At 35.2% G+C, this 13,470-nt stretch overlaps 1 protein-coding gene across 11 annotated transcripts in view; it reads right to left on the bottom strand.

The window, feature by feature from the left end:
* Positions 1–13,470, bottom strand: part of NF1 (neurofibromin 1) — a 273,489-nt gene that overhangs the window by 187,403 nt on the left and 72,616 nt on the right. For 10 of the 11 annotated variants that reach the window (XM_070772719.1, XM_070772717.1, XM_070772713.1 and 7 more), the window contains 3 exons: positions 11,618–11,701; positions 6,916–7,106; positions 1,022–1,128 (listed from right to left, as the gene is read on the bottom strand). In XM_070772719.1, coding sequence (XP_070628820.1) covers positions 1,022–1,128; positions 6,916–7,106; positions 11,618–11,701 — 382 coding nt within the window. Of the gene's footprint in view, positions 1–1,021; positions 1,129–1,427; positions 1,541–6,915; positions 7,107–11,617; positions 11,702–13,470 lie in introns of those variants that run through there. The other variant, XM_070772720.1, reaches the window with a different exon arrangement.

A 13,470-nucleotide genomic window follows, 5' to 3' on the forward strand; every position in this document is an offset into this window, starting at 1 on the left:
TGAGTTTAAAGCAAATGTTAGAAAAACTAAACATAGTATTTTGAAAACTGCACTGCAGAACTGTTAGTTTTTAAAGTTAGTATAACTAAATCTCCTTCAAGGTCAAACACTAAAAAACACTGTTGACAATTCCTTAATCAATATACAAAGTAGAATAAAAATAAGTATGAATCACATACTATAAGGTTTCACATTTAAATTAGCCAGAATCCAACATTACATAAAATTAAAAAACAATTTCTGTGAAATGAATTTAGGCATTTATATTCAGTATATTCATAATACTCAGTGCTTTTTGCTTTATATTAACACATTCCTGCTTACCACAAAAACCCTCTCAATTCCTTCTGATAGTTAATTTCAGTCAACATAATGATAGCACTCTTCAAAGCTTTAAAATTACACATTAGGCATTACACATTACACATAGGCATATTCCCAGGTGTGACTACTATTGATATGTTCTCTAAGGAAGCAAAACTAAGCACTGAAAGAATAAAAGACTTTGAAATGCTATATAGTCAGTCAGTAAGGCAATAACAGAGTTGAAAACAGAATATCAGAAATGAGATTCCTGGCTCAATTTCTCCTCTCATCATAAAAGCACAATCTTCTGGTTCCATTTGCAATGAAACTTTTATACCCTGCTAAACTATCTGCTTTTAGCCCTGCAATAGATAAACAAATAACTTTTATAATACCTAACTATCTTTGAGATGAAATTCTAGAAAAATTAAATAACAGCATCCTCACATTCTCTTTAATAAAGAGAAAAAGCAAAAACTGTAGTTGAACCAAAACTTTACATTGCCAAGACTTAAGATATTCATTACTCTATTATTTGCAAAGGTTCAAAAATTATTGAACCATAAAGTATTACTATCCATTTCTCAAGGACATTTGCATTATAAAATCCATTTTGATGTTCTAGCTCAACATTATTAGCTCAATTAGTACATTCAAAATACTTATTTTTCACCCACAGTGATTAATTTCACATACATCATTCATTTAAACTTACCCTTCAGGAGTCGTTTTAATTTTGCACAATCCACATTAATATACTGTAACAGTTCTATATCATGAACATCCACATTGTCTTCTGAACAAACAGTCAATTCCTGTAACCTGAAAAGTAAAAAATCAAAAATAATTTATCAACTGAAGTTTTAGGATAGTTCAAAATTCTGAATTCAACAAATTGAATTGATTGATGGTAAACAAGCACAAATACTACATGATTTCATTTAAAATATTAGCTCAAATTGTAACCAATGCAGTATAATTTAAAATTGACATTATCATTGCATTAAACCTTCAGTTGCTAAAAAATGAAATCAATGCTATTTCTTCCTTCTCAAATTCTTCTTTCACTCACTTCAGCCTACAGATGTATAGCTAACAGTAAAATTATTCTAAGCACTTACACTAATGTTCTTCTTATCATCAGGGTGAGAAAAGCTTAGCAGTTCACATTGGGAATGAGAAGGTCCTCAAAACTGATTTACATGCTACAAATTCCACAGCTGCTGCAAAGAGCCTAAAAATATGGAATATGACTCCTTAGGAAACACAACTTAACAAATCAGCAACACCAACTTTTGAAAAGCTAACTCTTGTGGTTGTTTGTGAAAAATGGAAGGAAAGTTTAATTCCTTTTACAGTTGTTATTACCATAAGGAAGGGGCATCTGGGGAATTTATAAGGCAGATAAATCAAATAAAAAGGTATTATGGTCAAAAGAAATGAACTGGAAAACGTATCACTAAAACCTCTAAAAAGACTAGATAAACTGAACAACAACAAACAGATATTTTAACTGTACAGAAATAAAGCAAAACAAATGCTATTTACCCACTCAAGTCCAGAAATGGAAAGGAAACTGAAAACCAGAGATGGTTCTGAAGGGATGATCTGGCCAACAAAAGGGTGAGAGTTGGTTAAGTTTTTTCTCTCCTTAACCTAAGGGTGTGGGGCTAAACATTCACATGAGACTAGATACAAAGCCCTGAACCCTAAGAATGCAGGAAGTAGAACCAGGGCCTTGCATAAAACATGGCTAGAAAGAGCTATGAACTTCCTGAAAAAAAGAAAAAGACATTGAAAGGGAGACAGGGAGAAAAAAAAGGGGAGGTGGGGGGGTAGGGATTTACTAGCACAAGAAGTCTGTCTGCTCTGCCTAAGCTTTGCGTAGAGGAAAAAGTCACCCAGGGCTGTCACCTTGCAAGGATTTGAGGCCCATATTTGTACTACCCATACAATCTGGGACTGAGAAATTAACAAAAACATGGGTCCAAAACTGGGCACTTGGCAAATGCAAAACCATCATTAGGATACTCTCAGAGTCCCAGGTCACAAGAGATTCCCAAAGAAAATACACACTGCCCTAAAGATAAATCACAGTTTACAAAACACAGAGAAACAATTCACTGTGAATGAGAGTTGGCACATCCAAACAAATGAGATTATTTAACAATCTTAAAGAGAATATAAATAAGAACGTTTTAAATAATTAGACATACAAGAAGAAATATTAAACTATACAAAAGAATAATAAACTACTTTAAAAAAAAAACAGCAGACTTGTAAAAGAACCAAATAGAACTTTCAGAGTCACTGAGTCTTCTGCTTCTGGTGATATTTCAAATCAGATATAATTTGGGTCTTTAGGACCCTCCAACCATAAAACAGGCAATTCAGTGGAGAAAGCAGCTAATGGTCTACATAAAAAAGTACTATGAGCCACAGAACATGATATATACTTCAGTAGAACAAAAAAGTTATCTTAAGATCTGTTACTCATATTATTTCCTGAAAGCAAAGCAATGACAGAAATATCAAAGAGAAACATCCATAGATAGGCAGAATGGCCAAACACAACAAATTCTCATGACACTGATTCATCTATCAATAGTTCAGTTCAGTTCAGTTCAGTCGCTCAGTCATGTCCAACTCTTTGCGACCCCATGAATCCCAGCACGCCAGGCCTCCCTGTCCATCACCAACTCCCGGAGTTCACTCAGGCTCACGTCCATCGAGTCAGTGATGCCATCCAGCCATCTCATCTTCTGTCGTCCCCTCCTCCTCCTGTCCCCAATCCCTCCCAGCATCAGAGTCTTTTCCAATGAGTCAATTCTTCTCATGAGGTGGCCATGAATCACCATGAGAAGTGGCCATGAGAAGTCAATACTTCTCAAAGTACAGGAGTTTCAGCTTCAGCATCATTCTCTCCAAAGATATCCCAGGGTTGATCTCCTTCAGAATGGACTGGTTGGATCTCCTTGCAGTCCAAGGAACTCTCAAGAGTCTTCTCCAACACCACAGTTCAAAAGCATCAATTCTTTGGCACTCAGCCTTCTTCACAGTCTAACTCTCACATCCATACATGACCACTGGAAAAACCATAGCCTTGACTAGACAGACCTTTGTTGGCAAAGTAATGTCTCTGCTTTTGAATATGCTATCTAGGTTGGTCATAACTTTCCTTCCAAGGAGTAAGGGTCTTTTAATTTCATGGCTGCAGGCACCATCTGCAGTGATTTTGGACCCCCAAAAATAAAGTCTGACACTGTTTCCACTGTTTCCCCATCTATTTCCCATGAAGTGATGGGACCAGATGCCATGATCTTTGTTTTCTGAAGGTTGAGCTTTAAGCCAACTTTTTCACTCTCCACTTTCACTTTCATCAAGAGGCTTTTGAGTTCCTCTTCACTTTCTGCCATAAGGGTGGTGTCATCTGCATATCTGAGGTTATTGATATTTCTCCCGGCAATCTTGATGCCAGCTTGTGTTTCATCCAGTCCAGCATTTCTCATGATGTACTCTGCATATAAGTTAAATAAACAGGGTGACAATATACAGCCTTGACGTACTCCTTTTCCTATTTGGAACCAGTCTGTTGTTCCATGTCCAGTTCTAACTGTTGTTTCCTGACCTGCATATAGGTTTCTCAAGAGGCAGGTCAGGTGGTCTGGTATTCCCATCTCTTTCAGAATTTTCCACAGTTTCTTGTGATCCACACAGTCAAAGGCTTTGGCATAGTCAATAAAGCAGAAATAGATGTTTTTCTGGAACTCTCTTGCTTTTTCCATGATCTAGCAGATGTTGGCAATTTGATCTCTGGTTCCTCTGCCTTTTCTAAAACCAGCTTGAACATCTGGAAGTTCATGGTTCACGTATTGCTGAAGCCTGGCTTGGAGAATTTTGAGCATTACTTTACTAGCTTGTGAGATGAATGCAATTGTGCAGTAGTTTGAGCATTCTTTGGCATTGCCTTTCTTTGGGATTGGAATGAAAACTGACCTTTTCCAGTCCTGTGGCCACTGCTGACTTTTCCAAATGTGCTGGCATATTGAGTGCAGCACTTTCACAGCATCATCTTTCAGGATTTGAAAGAGCTCAACTGGAATTCCATCACCTCCACTAGTTTTGTTCGTAGTGATGCTTTCTAAGGCCCACTTGACTTCACATTCCAGGATGTCTGGCTCTAGGTCAGTGATCACACCATCGTGATTATCTGGGTCATGAAGATCTTTTTTGTACAGTTCTTCTGTGTATTCTTGCCACCTCTTAATATCTTCTGCTTCTGTTAGGTCCATACCATTTCTGTCCTTTATCGAGCCCATCTTTGCATGAAATGTCCCCTCGGTATCTCTAATTTTCTTGAAGAGATATCTAGTCTTTCCCATATAAAATCAATCTTCAGAAAGAACTGTCATTCCAATTTCTTGCATATTTTAAGTCACCCAATGCTATGACACTAGAGTGTCAAGGATAACTTCCATCTAAGTTAAACCATCATAATGGTCTTTTTAGGTAAGCGACCCTCTAATAAGATCAGCTCCTATTTCTGGCATAAGCTAGATTAAACAGCAAATGCAGTTGTCTGAAACATAAATTTCACAGATTCCATTTCTGAGCAGCCTGTGTCCCCTGAAAGTTAAAGAAACTGGCTTATTCTGAAGACTTATTAACTTCTATTCTGGAAAGAGTGAACTAGATTCAGGAAATACACAAAACTTGCCTATTATTACATGTGCTAATGCTGCAGAATAAAACATTTGGAGACCAGAAGATTTTTTTTTAAGTTTTCAGAGGTGGGGCATTTGCTGTGTTTTATTAAAGCAATTCATGCTTGAATAGACTAAAAACATTTTACTCTTTTCATCATTTTCTACCTTCAGTGTAAGACGATTTCAAAAAGTAAGACTGGTCTAGTATCACCTAAACAAAGAAGGGGCTTTGTTTTTTATCATTTTAATGTCTATTACCTACGTGTTTGCTACCTTGCCCTTCAACCAGTATTACTCAGAATATGAAATGTTAACTTAAGAGTTCATCAAGACATTGTTCCATTATATACACACAACTCTACATTATCAGTCATATTGTAACATTAAATAAAATTTTAATTTTCTCTGCACCAGAATTCTGACAAAAGGTTGAAGAATATTGGTGCCTAGAATCACAATTACAGAAATGCCATTTTTTAATAAAAAAACTGCAGGATTTTGAAGTTAGCTGATTCCCCCTAAAAACCATTGCACAAATTCTCAAGATATGTATATTTCTCACTCACACCTATTGCAAAACAACATGAGAATGAACTAAGCTGACTCGTGGAAATCCAATGCTCGCTCACACAACACAAATTAAAGCTGTAGGTATCATTAAGCAAGGAAGATTGCTTTTCTCTATTACGTATTAGTCTCTGATTCATTGAAGCACTAAGTGATTTATGTTATGCTTCCTACTTGGTCATAATTAAGGACCCGTTTGACTCTACTTGCATAAGAAAGGCAAATCATCTGCATGAAATTAAGTTCCAGAGAGACTTGCTACCATCAGTTACAATTCTATACTCACTTCTCCATTTGTAGCATATCACAACAAATGATCATATGTTGACTTCTAATTTTCAATAAAAGCTTCAATTATATTTATCATACAATTCTGAAGTACAGCAGTGTATATTATAAAAAAGGATTTCATCAAAACAGGCTAAAATAAGTATAGGAAAGCAGCCTAGTAAAATGGAACAGACAGACTCTGAAGGCAGTCTGACTTAGAAATTTTGGGACCTCCGTTATTGGGCACACTGCCTTGATTACTTCTTTAGTATTAGTTTGCTTACCTGTAAAATGGGGTAATTACCACCTACATTTCAGGGATACTGTAAGGATAAAATAGCATAGCACATGCTGTAAATGTTCAACAATGGGAGCTTTCACAGTTCACTCACTTAAAACAGTTCACTTTCTAGAAAATTCTACTTTGCCATTACTTTCTTGTGCTTCCCACATTGCTGGTTTGGTTTCTGGCGTTTTGTTTTTGGTAACTTAGGATCTTGTGATAAGGATCAGAGCTTTAATATCATTAGAATTCTGACTACTCATCAATTATTCTGATTTGACTAATTTAATAAAAAGGAATAACATGCTTAAAAAGCCAAACTAAAAATTCATACTTAGTATTAAAAAAAAAAAACTTGATCAAAAATTTATACTTTCAAGCTTATAACAGTACTCACATTTAATTGTGATTAATTTGGGCTTCCCTGGTGGCTCAGATGTTAAAGAATCTACCTGCAATGCGGGAGACCCGGCTTCGATCCCTAGGTCAGGAATATCTCCTGGAGAAGGGAATGGTTACCCACTCCAGTACTCTTGCCTGAAGAATTCCATGGACAGAGGCAACAGTCCATGGGGTAGCAAAGAGTCGACACGACTAAGCAACTAACATTTTCATTTTCATATTTAATTGTACCCACCAAGATCAAAATATCACATGATAAAAATTTCAAAAAAAAATAAATGCATAAAATTTCAACAAAAGCCCACATCCTATCAACCTTTTTTTTAATGAAGACAAAATTTATATTACTTACAACATTCCTATGAAAATTTACACACTAACCTGGTAGAAATTCGACTAAAGACTGCATTGAAGTTGTTGCAGCTAAGAGAAAATAACACCCCAGAGGCAGAATTCCGAAGTTCAGCTGCATGTTGGTTTCCTTCACGACAAGTATGAAGAAAATGGCAGATTTCTGGCAGCAACTGTTTGACCAGCATCGTTTCATCTAATCTCATTGTGTCCTTTGGTTGCTAAAATAGAAACAATCACGTAATTCTAAAGCTTTCTTAAACTTACGTGTAAATATTTTTTATAATGAAAAATTTCAAACATGCGTAAGAATTGAAATAGAATAATGAACACCCATATACTCATCACCTAGATTCCACAATTGTTAATATTTCATCATGTTTGCTCTATTTATCTACAGTTGGTTTAATAAAAAACGATGGCTCCATCTTTCATGTCTTAATCACAATAAAAGTCAAGATAGCCCATCAATCCCCTCAGGACCTGCATTTCTGCTTGTTCCCATATCTGTTCCCCTTAGTAAGCTCTCCCACTCCTGGGAATCCTAGTTTACTATGAGTCCTAAATAAACTTTATTCATATACACTGGTGAGCACATTTATTCATCTGTCTCAACACCCAAATTAATTCCAGGGTGGACAATCACATCTACCTTTGGGCAGACTGACCAAGACAGACAGGTATTACTTACTGCAAATAATTTTGTTTTGGTTTAACCATTTCAAAATAAATTACAAACACCATAACTTTAAATCTACCTTACTTTAGTATCACTTAAATACAAGAAAATTCTCCAACTTCAATGCAATCGTCATACTAGGAAAAGTAAAAAATTCCCTCATATCAGCTAATAGCCAATTCATATCCAAATTTCCCCACTGCCCCACTGAATGCCTTTCATAGCTGTTCGAATTTTACTCAACCAGGATCCAAAAAAGGTTTGACTGCAGCATGACTGTTACATTCCTTTAGTCTCTTTCTCCTCAAAGTATTTCCCCTCACACTCTATGTACATCATTTTTATTTTCCATAACATTGACCTTTTTAAGAAAACAGATCAGTTGCCTCATAAAATGTTCTATATTACTGATCTGATTATGTCTTAGTGATGTAACTTGCTCTTCTAGTTGCTACATTTTCTGTTAGGCTGGAATCTAAACCTAATGGTCTTATTAGATTCAGGTTAAACACTAAGCAAAATTCATTACAGTTCATATTACATCATATCAGGAGTACATATGCAGGTGGTCCCTCTGTAAATGATATCTTTGGTGTTAACACTAAGATCTCTACTTTGTAAAGTAAATCTACTCTACAATTAACAAAACAACCAATGAATAAGCTACCCTAAAAATATACTATTCCACACCAATATTTTACCTAATGGCTTAGTATCCTTATATGAATGACAATTTTGATAATGCCAAGCAAGATGACAACAAATTTCTGTAACTGTGCTATGTTCAAATCTGTAATTGCATTCCAAAAGCTTTCAGATGCAAATACATTGAAATACATGAAAAGTAAATAGATATCACAAAATATTTTTAAAAACTTCAAAATTTGAGTTACAATGCTCTTATTTATACACTAACCAAACCAACCAGACGTTGACACTAAGTCCAATTAATAAACAAATAAAAGGTATGTGAAGTGAAGTGGAATCTGCTCACTCTTTGCGACCCCATGGACTATACGGTCCATGGAATTCTCCAGGTCAGCATACTGGAGTGGGTAGCCTTTCCCTTCTCCAGGGGATCTTCCCAATCCAGGGATAGAGCCCAGGTCTCCCACATTGCAGGTGGATTCTTGACCAGCTGAGCCACAAGGGAAGTCCATAGATACTAGAGTGGGTAGCATACCCCTTCTCCAGCAGATCTTCCCAACCCAGGAATCAAACCAAGGTCTCCTTCATTGCAGGCGGATTCTTTACCAACTGAGCTATCAGGGAAGCCCTGCTGTTGCTGCTGCTAAGTCGCTTCAGTTGTGTCCAACTCTGTGCAACCCCATAGATGGCAGCCCATCAGGCTCCACCGTCCCTGGGATTTTCCAGGCAAGAACACTGGAATGGGTTGCCATTTCCTTCTCCAATGCATGAAAGTGAAAGGTGAAAGAGAAGTCGCTCAGTCGTGTCTGACTCTTAGCGACCCCATGGACTGCAGCCTACCAGGCTCCTCTGTCCATGGGATTTTCCAGGCAAGAGTACTGGAGTGGGGTGCCATTGCCTTCTCCGCAGGGAAGCCCTAGAAGCATTCAAGTTTTGAATAATGGTCATATGCATGTGTGCGTGCGAGTGTGCTGTCGCCTCAGGATGACTCTACGACTCTATGGACTGTAGCCTGGCAGGCTCTTCTGTCCGTGGGATTCTCCAGGCAAGAATACTGGAGTGGATTGCCATGTCCTCTTCCATGGAATCTTCCCAGCCTAGGGATTGAACCCACGTCTCTTAGGTCTCCTCCATTGGCAGGCCAGTTCTTCACCACTAGAGCCACCTGGGAAACCCAATGGTCATATATACAGGAACAAAAATACTTAAGATTCTTCAGTCTACAAAATTTTACTCATAAAATTTTGGTTTTAATCATAATATTGTTAAGTATCTGTTCACTTTCATTTAGCTATTTCAACTACTAATATGATAAACATGTATTTATAGGGACCAGTTTTTAAGCCTCAACTTAATTGGATCTAAAAAGGAAAATAAATAACCAGCAAGGACCTACTTAAAAAAAAAAAAAGTTAATTAAAAAAAATAAATAAAAAGGAAAATCAAGAGAGTCAATGAAGGCAATCCAGAAAAACACAACTGTTCAATAATATGAACAATACTATTTTTAATTATAAATTTAATGAAAAAATTACACATTTTCAATAGTAGAGCAAAGCAAGTTAATGTCTATTTTATGGATTATGTAAGTTATACCATGTCCACTTAGTAGAGCTTCATTTTGGCTATCTCCAAAGAGTATAACATTAAACTGGGGCCAATGATATCAGTGATCATTCTCCAAAATACATTTACCAGTACCTCTTGATTATAAATGTTAATGGAGAAAAGATGTAGAACTGAAGAGGCAATAAACCAGCATACTTCCATTCAAACATGGGTGTCAGAGATGTATTGGTAACTACAAAGTAGTAAGACCACTACAAAAAATTGATTCAAGAGAAGTTAAAAAAAAAAATAATCATGTACCTTCAAACTTTCATCATTCTGTTAAACATTTAACAGGTTTTTTGCTCTTCTACCCCGTTTTATAAATGAATGACAGCTCATCACAAATTAAGAGACAACACAAAGCTAAAACAAAATTAGCTCACCCCCAATTTAAGTAGAAAATTTATAAGCATTATCTCACAATTTAGGAATATGGGTAAGGGTCAATAAAAGAATTTAAAACACCATGCTTAGGTTTTGTGGCCTATCGTCTAAAATAGTTCTCTTCCCTAAGGATCTATCATTGTGTGAAGTGTATGTATTGTCCAACTCCTTGTCCTACACATTCCTTAAACATTTGTGACTGTTTTCTCTCTTCTCTACGTATCAGTGCTCATATGTCAAAGTCCTTTCTTATCTAGGTTTACGATAGAGAACAACTTTAACATGTGAAAGAGAGAAGCAATTTAGAATAAAAGCAAAAGATAGGTCAAAGGAAGGGAGACTATAATCTTCTAAGAAATAAATTAACCCCAATACATATTGAAGAGACAGATCTTTAAAATGGAGGTATTAAAGTATTAATATAAAATTTAATATGAATAAATGTAAAATAATTTTTAAAATAAATATAAAATTTATATATTTATATAAACTCCTACTATTTTCCAGGAAGAGTTAAAGCTGTTCAAATATAGAAACACTATGGTCTATACAACCAATCTTCTTGAAAAAATTCTAATTAAGTCATGGTTGAAAACTCTGAGATAACTATTTACAGGAAACATGAGAAACAACTGTTTTGTATTCAACTATTCCTCCACATGGTCTTCCCCGGTAGCTCAGATGGTAAAGAATCTGCCTGCAAAGCAGGAGACCAGGATTCAATCTCTGGGCTGGGAAGATCTCTTGGAGAAGGGAATGGCAACCCATTCCAGTATTCTTGCAAGGAGAATTCCATTGACAGAGGAGCCTGGTGAACTACAGTCTATGTGGTCACAAAGAGTGGGACACAACTGGGTGACTAACACACCCACATACTCCTCCACGTATCTATTTTATATGTTCATATTTACATAAAAAGTGTTTTTAAGGTAGGATCTATCAGCAATATAACAGCTTAAATTTAAGTTCTCTTTATCATAAATTTTTAAAGTAAAATATTAAAATCAGATTCATACAGGGGAAAATAAGATTCTCATGGTTTTTAACATCACATTTTTTGACAGCCAAGCAATGCCACAGGCCTAACCACTGGAGAAATTAATTAAATGAAATAGTGACTTTTCTATAAAATCTTTTCTAAACAACCTGAGAGATATGACTCCAACTTAACTTTATAAATATAAAATTTGTTACTTATAAATAATCAACATTTAATTTACAAAAGATAAGAATATAATTTTTTCTTGAAAACTTCTCTATGCTACCCTGTCAGCTCTGCTAACAAAATTCATTTTCATGTTTTAGTCCATGACTCTTCTCCTTGTCCACATCTATGCTTCATTCAGTACATCAGATCATTCTCAAAACTGAACTCATAAAACATGCCTATTCAAGAACAGATTCACTTACCCCAGCAAGACATTTTTCCAGTGTATCCAATATAATCAACTGAGAGAGATACAAATTTTTTTCAGCAGCTTCTCCAAATATTCTCTAAAAGAAAAGATATTCAGAACATAAAAGTTGGTTACTACTCCGCACCACAAATCAGCACACGTCTGAAAAATGAGGGACTAAGGATCAAGAAAATCAACAGTCTGCTATTTTATCTCCCAGATTATACTATATTTAAATCTATTATTTCTGATTTTATCCTAATGCTCACACAAAATTAATTCTCAGGCAAACATAAATGCTGGAATTTACTACAATCTGCCATTAGTCTGCCACAGTAAAAGATACTCTAATTTATACTTTTAAAATATGTAGTAAATGTACTTTGAAATGAACACCATTAAAGAAATGGTAACATTAGGAAAGTCCCATGTTCTGCTAGTTTTTAAGTACAATTTAGGTTTGAACAATATTTTTTAAATATATAGGATTTAGATATACAGATCTTTACTAGAATGTTAAACATTTAACCACACTTTGATGCCGCAAAATAATCAAAAAATCAAAGCCTAAACTCTAATAGCAACAAAATGCTGTAACATCAATTACATTAAGTCTTAAGCACTCACTATGTTATTTACCAATAAGAGATTATGGCTTCCATAACTTAATTTACTCAATAAGCACGAAATGAATGCCAATATTGCAATACTGTTTTCATTTTTAAAAGAAAGGTCCAAATACTAAAACATTTTCAATCTAACTGGAAACATGTCCACTTATTTATATAAGCAAGATCCTATCACTATGACCCACACGCTGTGTTTAACAGAATAGCTCCATAAAATCTTAAATGTATTTCTGTAAAGCACTATACATGTTTATAAAAAGTTCTGCGTTTTTCAGAAAATCTTATTTTTTTTTTCCATAAAGAGAAAATATCTTTGTAAAGCAAAGGACTGACCGCACCTCCAGTTTACCAATTTTGTAACTCTGGGATATTTTCCAATCAACTTTTTAGAAAGAAAACACACCAAAGATGATATGACTATGAAAATGGTACTTACTGATTTTCACAATCTACAACCAAAAATCAGTTTCATTGCTCAATACAAACAATAAAAATTGTGGTTTTAAGTGCTCAAAACAAGCTGAGCAGTTTGGGAGTTAATCAAGATGTATCCAGATCGGCTGTTCCGAACTGAGTATGAAGCAGATTTTAGATAGGAATTGACACAGAGGAAAGAACCACCCAACAGAGACAGGAAAAATATTGATAATATGTTCAAAGGGACACAGAGAAAACAGCAGGAGGATGCTGAAGTCTAGGGAATGTAAACAAATTTTATAAAACAAGGAATAAAAGAAGCCATCATGAGCTTTTGACAGTGGAAATACTTGATGAAACTGGTATCTGAGGAAAACTATTTCCACACAGACTCTCTACAATGGAATCTGCCACAGGTTACAGGAGGAAGGAAATAAACAGTATCTTCACAAAAGCAATTTCACATTTTAGGACTACAAAGTCATATTTTATTTACCAACTCCTTCGGACTAGGACAATCTGATATGTAAATATTCAAATGACAAGCTAAGGAAAAGATTTAAATAGATTATTATAGTCAATTCACATATGACAAAATCTGTATGAAATTCTAATTTCAGAAAAATCGAACAGTAGATAGAGTCACAAATAAGACAAGCATCTAAAACAAAAGAATTAAAATCTAAAAAGAAAGTTAAAAGGTTATCTGCACTTATCCACAAATTAAGATAAATCTTTACATCCAGAGTCCACAGAAAATGACTTTACGTACTTCAAAATACGTTGCTCCAAATTTTAAAATAGAAAACAAACCAAATTC

This window comes from Bos indicus, chromosome 19 (genome assembly GCF_029378745.1).
Source record: "Bos indicus isolate NIAB-ARS_2022 breed Sahiwal x Tharparkar chromosome 19, NIAB-ARS_B.indTharparkar_mat_pri_1.0, whole genome shotgun sequence".
NCBI classification, from domain to species: domain Eukaryota; kingdom Metazoa; phylum Chordata; class Mammalia; order Artiodactyla; family Bovidae; genus Bos; species Bos indicus.